The sequence below is a fragment of the Eubalaena glacialis genome, chromosome 4 (assembly GCF_028564815.1).
Source record: "Eubalaena glacialis isolate mEubGla1 chromosome 4, mEubGla1.1.hap2.+ XY, whole genome shotgun sequence".
NCBI classification, from domain to species: Eukaryota; Metazoa; Chordata; class Mammalia; order Artiodactyla; family Balaenidae; genus Eubalaena; species Eubalaena glacialis.
The window spans coordinates 127,542,176-127,549,254 of record NC_083719.1 but is presented as its reverse complement, the minus strand read 5'-3'; the positions used below and the strand labels follow the sequence as shown (position 1 = coordinate 127,549,254).

General features: G+C 47.2%; 1 protein-coding gene across 1 annotated transcript; it reads left to right on the top strand.

The window, feature by feature from the left end:
• The first annotated feature begins 1,553 nt into the window (after positions 1–1,553).
• On the top strand, positions 1,554–5,785 carry RPS14 (ribosomal protein S14). The gene is made up of 5 exons (XM_061188339.1): positions 1,554–1,662; positions 2,532–2,682; positions 3,185–3,346; positions 4,656–4,732; positions 5,668–5,785. The coding sequence occupies exons 2-5, from the start codon at positions 2,534–2,536 to the stop codon at positions 5,733–5,735; spliced, it is 456 nt and encodes a 151-aa protein (XP_061044322.1). The 5' UTR covers positions 1,554–1,662; positions 2,532–2,533; the 3' UTR covers positions 5,736–5,785.
• The last annotated feature ends 1,294 nt before the right edge of the window (positions 5,786–7,079 follow it).

Genomic DNA, 7,079 nt, shown 5'->3' with positions numbered 1-7,079 from the left:
CCGCAATGAGAAGCCCGCGCACTGCAACGAAGACCCAACACAGCCAAAAATAAATAAATAAAATAAATAAATTTATTAAAAAAAAAAAAAACTAGAAACAGAACTACCATATGATCCAGCAATCCCACTCCTGGGCATATATATCTGGAGAAAACCATAATTCGAAAAGATACCTGAACCCCTATGTTCATAGCAGCACTATTTACAATAACCAAGACATGAAAGCCACCTTCGACAGAGGAATGGATAAAGAAGAAGTGGTACATGCATACAACGGAGTATTACTCAGCCATAAAAAAAGAACAAAATAATGCCACTTGCATCAACGTGGATGACCTAGAGATTATCATACTAAGTGAAGTAAGTCATACAGAGAAAGACAAATATCATATGGTATCACTCATATGTGGAAACTAATTTTTAAAAAAATGATACAAATGAACTTATTTACAAAACAGAAACAGACTTACAGACATCGAAAACAAACTTATGGTTACCAAAGGGGAAATGTGGTGGTGTAGGGATAAATCAGGAGTTTGGGATTAACATACACACACTACTATATATAAGATGGACAAGCAACAAGGGCCTACCGTATAGCACAGGGAACTCAGTATTCTGTGATAACCTATATGAGAAAAGAATCTGAAAAAGAATGAATATATGTATATGTATAACTGAATGACTTTGCTGTACACCTGAAACTAACACAACACTGTAAATCAACTATACTCCAATAAAATTTTTAAAAATAAAATAAAATTGCTTTCTTTAAAAGAGAAGTCAGGGCTTCCCTGGTGGCGCAGTGGTTGAGAGTCTGCCTGCCAATGCAGGGGACACGGGTTCAAGCCCTGGTCTGGGAGGATCCCACATGCCGCGGAGCGGCTAGGCCCGTGAGCCACAATTACTGAGCCTGCGCGACTGGAGCCTGTGCTTCGCAACAAGAGAGGCCCAACAGTGAGAGGCCCGCGCACCGTGATGAAGGGTGGCCCCCGCTTGCCGCAGCTAGAGAAGGCCCTGGCACAGAAACGAGGACCCGGCACAGCCATAAATAAATAAATAAATAAATAAACAAACTTCAGTTGTTTACTCGGGTCCTTTAAAAAAAAAAAAAAAAGGGAAGTCAAAACAGCATCTATTTGATAATGTGGTGAGGATTAAATGAGGCAATGCCTATGAACCGCTTATCCCAGGCTGGTATACAATGGTAAGTACTGAATAATTTATTCTTATTTTGCCAAGTACACAGAAGTTGAAAGTCTACGATCACCGTGGTTTTGTTGTTGTTGTTCGCCTCCACACCACGAGGGGCGCTGCCGCCCCCAGGCCGACCAGGCTCAGGGTCAGGGAAGTCTGTCTAGCCGCGGTCGCCGCCATCTTAGGACACAGACCTTCCTCACCCACCGTGTGTGCTGCTTCGTGCAGTCTTAGCAGACCCCCTCGCCAAGACACCCAGCCTCTTACCTCCTTAGGCGCTCCTTTAAGTAAGCCATATTCTCGAGGGCGTTTTAATCTCCTTGGAAACGCTAAAATCGGCGTCTTCCGGGAGCCGGCCTCGCCCCGTGACCGCAGACGTACACTTCCGGGGACACCGGCGTGACCCGTCGCCCCGCCTTCTCCCTCTCTCTCTTTCTGGTGGCAGATTCTGGAGAAGACGAGCGGGTAGGATCCCTGGGCGAGGAAAATCGGGTGGCATCCTGCGGCACGGGGGCCCACCGGGGCCGGGGGGGCGGGGCTGGGGTCTTTCCGCGGAAGACAAACCAAGTGCCGGGCGAGAGGAGCTCGGCGGGCCGACCCAGACTCTGGTTCGCGCCCTGTCTCGGGAGGCGGCGGTCTTGCTTCAGGGAAAAGCCGGTAAAGCAGGAGTGAGTTGGGTCTAGCCTCGAAGGCATAGGCCCCGCGCCACTACCACACCTACGCTTAAGCAGCAGCACAGCGTGGTTGAGCGGGAAAGGAGCGGGAAACTTAGTTTGTTGTGATCTCCCACCTTTACCCCACCAGCTTTTTCGTGGGCGGTCGCAGGCCGGTCCCCTGATTTCTAGTTTGTTTTCGATCTGAAAAGTAGGACTAGTCGTCGCACGAATCCCGTGGGGATGTAGTGAGGATTCCAGAGGGGAATGCAGAAAAAACGGCTCTTCGTTAGGTGTTTCCTAAATCTGAGTGACTGCTAAGTCGGGCACGTTTTAATTTCTGGGCGCTCAGGGCAGGTTTCTCAAAGCCAGAAATGAGGGGAAGGCTTAATTTCCCTCAACATCAGCGTTTGCTGAGCACCTACCGTGCGCCTATTGCCTCTGAAGGCCGAGACGAGGGGCGCTCAAGTCTCGCCAGGGTGGGTTGGGAGGTGCAGGGCAGGATTAGCCTCCAACAAGCGACACCTGGAAATCCTGAGCGCTGGCGTGTTCGCGGCGTGGGGCGGGAGAGCAAGTGCCCGCGTGTCCCTCGCACCTTTCTCGGGGGAGCAGTTGTCCCCAGAGAAGTAAACCTTGGGGTTTTCTGTCGTTAACACTGGGATTCTTTTTTCTTTCCTTAAGAAATGGCACCTCGCAAGGGGAAAGAAAAGAAGGAAGAACAGGTCATCAGCCTTGGCCCTCAGGTGGCCGAAGGAGAAAATGTATTTGGTGTGTGCCACATTTTTGCATCCTTCAATGACACTTTCGTCCATGTCACTGATCTTTCTGGCAAGTGAGTACCTAGGTGGAGAGGCCCAGGACCCAATTAACAAGGGTTGGGGTTAGAAACGACCCTGGAACTGGGTGGCAGTTTAAGGGGATCTCTTGAAATAAATGTTGTAAAATGTTCAAATAAGGATATGTGCTTGGTTGATGAGTCCACAGATCGTGTAATCTTCTAGGTACTGGAGTTCTAAGAGAGAAGGAGACATTTTGTGCCCTTACGGGCTTACAGCATGGGGACCTCGTATGTGACATGAGGAATTACTCATGGAGTAATAGGAGGATTAAACGTAAAAGTACATGTAAATCGTCGATACAGAGTTTAGTTATCTAGGATCTGAACCCCATCAAGGCAGAGCCCATGGCAGTCTTGTCAGATCAGGATGCATGTTCAAATTGACCTTCCTTCTCTGCCCTACCTGAGCAGTAGTGCTTTTTACTCATTAGGATGTGGTATGCACTCCGAATCCTTGTTGGGTAAGAAAGAAAGGACCCTGTGCTTTTGTCCCCAGGGAAACCATCTGCCGTGTAACTGGTGGGATGAAGGTGAAGGCTGACCGAGATGAGTCATCTCCATATGCTGCCATGTTGGCTGCCCAGGATGTAGCCCAGAGGTGCAAGGAGCTGGGCATCACTGCCCTCCACATCAAACTCCGGGCCACAGGAGGAAATAGGTAAGGCTGGGACTGGGTAGTGAGGTCACTGGGCTTGGGCGAGACATCCTAGGAGTGTACATAATTAATACAGGCATACCTCAGGGATGCTGTGGGTTTGGTTCCAGACCACTGTATTAAAGCAAATATATCAGTAAAGCAAGTCATGTGAATTTTTTGTTTTCCCAGCATGTATAAAAGTTACGTTTACACTGTACTGTATGTAGTCTACTGAGTGTGCAGTAGCATCATGTCTTTAAAAAAAAAAAAAACCCAGTGTACGTAACCTTAAGTTAATACTTCACAGCTGAAAAAAATTTCTAACCATCTGACAATGAAGGGTTGCCGTAAGCCTTCAATTTGTTTTTTAAAAAAGGCATTATCTGTGAAGTGCAGTAAAATGAGATACGCCTGTAACTGGTTCCTGCACCCTCCCAACTTACTGTGTTAATTGAGCACTCAGAGCATACGAGGTACTGTGTTCTAAGTACTAGAAGAGAGTGACGGAAAGTAGATATGGTCTCCCTCCTCCTACGTGGCTCTTAGGCTGGTGGAGAGTCAGGCTTTAAGCAGTATAGGGCAGGGGAGCATGTGGTTTCTTTTTGCAGCAAGTGCTGGGAAGTAAAAATGTGTCAAGGATGGGTTGGTAATAAAGTTTAAACTAAGACCTAATGTGGTGGTGTTAGAAGTCGGTCCAGTGAAGGAAGGACAGGGGAGAGTATACCAGCCAGGAACAACTGGAAGGAAAAGGTCTTGGGGTGGAAATGAGCTTGGCACATCTGTGGGAAAGAGTGGCATGAGGTGTGATCAGATAGGTAGGAGCGGGTGAGGTCCTGCTGGGTCTTGAAGAACCTGGTTAAGATTTGGACTTGGGCTGGGTGGGGGGGGGGCATGAAAACTTGTTAACAGTAATGACCTGTTGAGGTTGTGTTGTAAGGTATTTCTTTTGTTGTTGTTATTTGTCTTTTAAGATGACTGCTGTGTTGGGAACAGACCAGATAGGAAGTTGTTAAAGTGGTCCAGTGGACCGATGATAGTGTCGTGGTCTTGGGAGGATGGAAAAGGACAGATCACCAGAAAGACTTAGAATCACAGCATGTGACCAAAAGGGGCACTTCCTTAAACAGGGTGCAGGCAGAGCAGGATACAAACTGTGACCCATGGTGGTGGGGGGAGCATGTGACAAAAAGTAAGTGGCATACTAAGCCTGAAGTATTTACGGTCTGGCCCTTTGCAGAAAGAAAGTTTGTAGACCCCTGAACTAGAGGGTTGTGGGATCTTCTAATGACTTGGCCAAAGGCTTTTCTTAATTTAGATATTCATTTCCTAGGACCAAGACTCCTGGACCAGGGGCCCAGTCAGCCCTCAGAGCCCTCGCCCGCTCAGGAATGAAGATTGGGCGGATTGGTGAGTGCCCCTCTTTGGCTTATGCTTGGATTTGCTTTGAAGCACTGACCCCGGAAAGCATGTGGTCTGCGCAGTGGATACAGGGTCTAGTCTGGTAGCTTTTGGCAGTTAGGTTTGTTAATAGGGAGCGCAAGAGGCACCATGTGACATAAACTCTCCCTGAACACCCTTGTCGCCTTGATGTGAATGTCCTGCATTGGGACAGTGCCGTCTCATCTCTGAACTTTTGTGCCTGATGGTGACTGGTGGAACTGACGGGAGATGAATTGTCCTTTCCAGTGTTCTCATGGGGATTGCTATTGGTATTTTGGAGGGGTGTCTCCTGCGTGATCATTGACTACTCAATATCAGTAGGGCAGGCCAGGCATTGTGGCAAGAGTGTATGGAGGGGGCAGTAGCTCCCATGGTTGAGAATCACAGCAGTTCTCTACAATTGTGTAGCATTTATACCCTCATGTCTGATCTGGCCATTTATATCTCTTAGGAAGGAGATGTTAGCCCTTCCCTATTGTTTCTGTGGCAACGTGTACTGAACCCTCAGTCTAATGGTCTAGCCCTCTCAAGATTTTTTCAGAACATTTTCAACCTCTTAGCTATTAAAAAGGTGATATTCTTCAGTTTATGAGGATTTTTCCACTAGAGTCAGTGGGCTAGGTGTCAGAAACCTGGATTTATCACCTGCCTCAGACATCCTGTGCAAGTTACCTACTCTCTCTGAGCCTCAGTTTCCCCTTCCGGTAAGTTGAGTTCAAACCACATCAGAAATTTTGAGGAAGCAGCAGATGGGGCAGCTCCACATCTATCTGTTAAATACTGAGGACTTAACTTGTGAAGCAGCAGGATCCACTGCTGATCCGTTAGACCGTTGGCCTAGGGAGGCCTGGACCCCTTTCCATCCAGCTCCAGGCAATGATGTTTTCTCTTCCTCCCCACAGAGGATGTCACCCCCATCCCCTCCGACAGCACCCGCAGGAAGGGGGGTCGCCGTGGTCGCCGTCTGTGAACAGGACTCCTCAAATTATTATTTTCTGTTAATAAATTGCCTTGATGTAAGCTCTTTTCGACTCTAGTCTTTTCTCCTTTGTGTAGGGGCCACCCTCGGGGATATTTTGATTCCTTCTCTATTTAACCAGGGTGTGGGACTGTCTTGAGGTCATGGGTGCAGTGATAAACCAGCAGCCATTTAATAGATACATTGCTTCAGAGAATGTATATAGCCTGTCAAAGAGGAACACGAGAGGTACTGATTCAGCCCCCACCATGGGACAGGGTGAGCCTGTGTTCTGTGAACTGGTTTCCTGGGAGGAGGAGCCTAAGGAAAGGTGAGATAATGGTGGCTGCGGTGGGGTCTTTTCTACACTGCTTGTTGTGGTGTTAAGTTACCTCAGTCATCTAAAGCCGACCAAGGCCTTGAAGACCTTGTTTTGAAAGTGAAGATGTTGATTCCGAAAATGGACCAATTCTTAAAGAGCGGGAGCGGAGTGGAAACTGTTGAGCTAAGTGTATGTAGCCTGCGCAGAAGAGCCTTCCAGACGGCCATATATAAACACGTGTGGGTGTGTACTCGCCCCCCACACCTTCTGTGCAAAAAAGGGATCACACTATTGCATCTTGCTTTTTCTCACTTGGCAGATCTTGGAGGTTGTTCCACATCAGTACATAAAGTACATAAAGATTTGGTCACCCACAAATACACACCAAGCCCTATTTTCGTCGGTGATGAAAAAGAAAGTTTCTGCTTTCCGGAAGCATGCATCCAGCTCCAGGGACCCAGTGGCACCAGATGGTACTGAGTGTTCTGCAGAGGCTTAGCGTAGGGCTGTGTGATAGTGACTGCTACCCCAAGGCAAGACAATGGCGTAATGTTTTCAGGGTTCATCACAGCATGTTTCAGAACTTCATTCCTTTTTATTGCTGATTAACGTTCCATTACCTTGATACACAGATCTCTTCACAGTTCGCTTCCCACTTGGAAGAACCTTGGAGAGGTGGGTCTTGCCATGGCTCCTACCAACTTACCCTGTGTGATGGACAAGCCATCTTTTTTGAGTCTCTTTGTTTCTTCATCTTAAAAATGAGTGATTACAACCCAAAGTATAAAATGAGTCCGTGCTGTTGCAGGTGATTTGAATAAATTAAGGCATAAATCTTAAAAAAGATTCTAAATAAAAGTAGATGCTCCCCCTTCCAGTAAGTGGAACTTACTGTGGGCTAGACTTAGTGACTTACTTTCCATAGAATAGAACATGGAAGAGGGAAAATGTTAACTTTGTTCTGGAGAGACCTTAACCAAACTATTAAGGTTGCTTAACACTTCTGATATATCATGTTGATAGTACTCTGATTT

Excerpts from the sequence above, each read along its gene's own strand:
- RPS14 (XM_061188339.1), top strand. The coding sequence starts at position 2,534 with ATGGCACCTCGCAAGGGGAAAGAAAAGAAGGAAGAACAGGTCATCAGC. Across the intron at positions 2,683-3,184 it reads GTCACTGATCTTTCTGGCAA|GGAAACCATCTGCCGTGTAA; the intron begins GTGAGTACCTAG and ends TTTTGTCCCCAG. Across the intron at positions 3,347-4,655 it reads CGGGCCACAGGAGGAAATAG|GACCAAGACTCCTGGACCAG; the intron begins GTAAGGCTGGGA and ends TTCATTTCCTAG.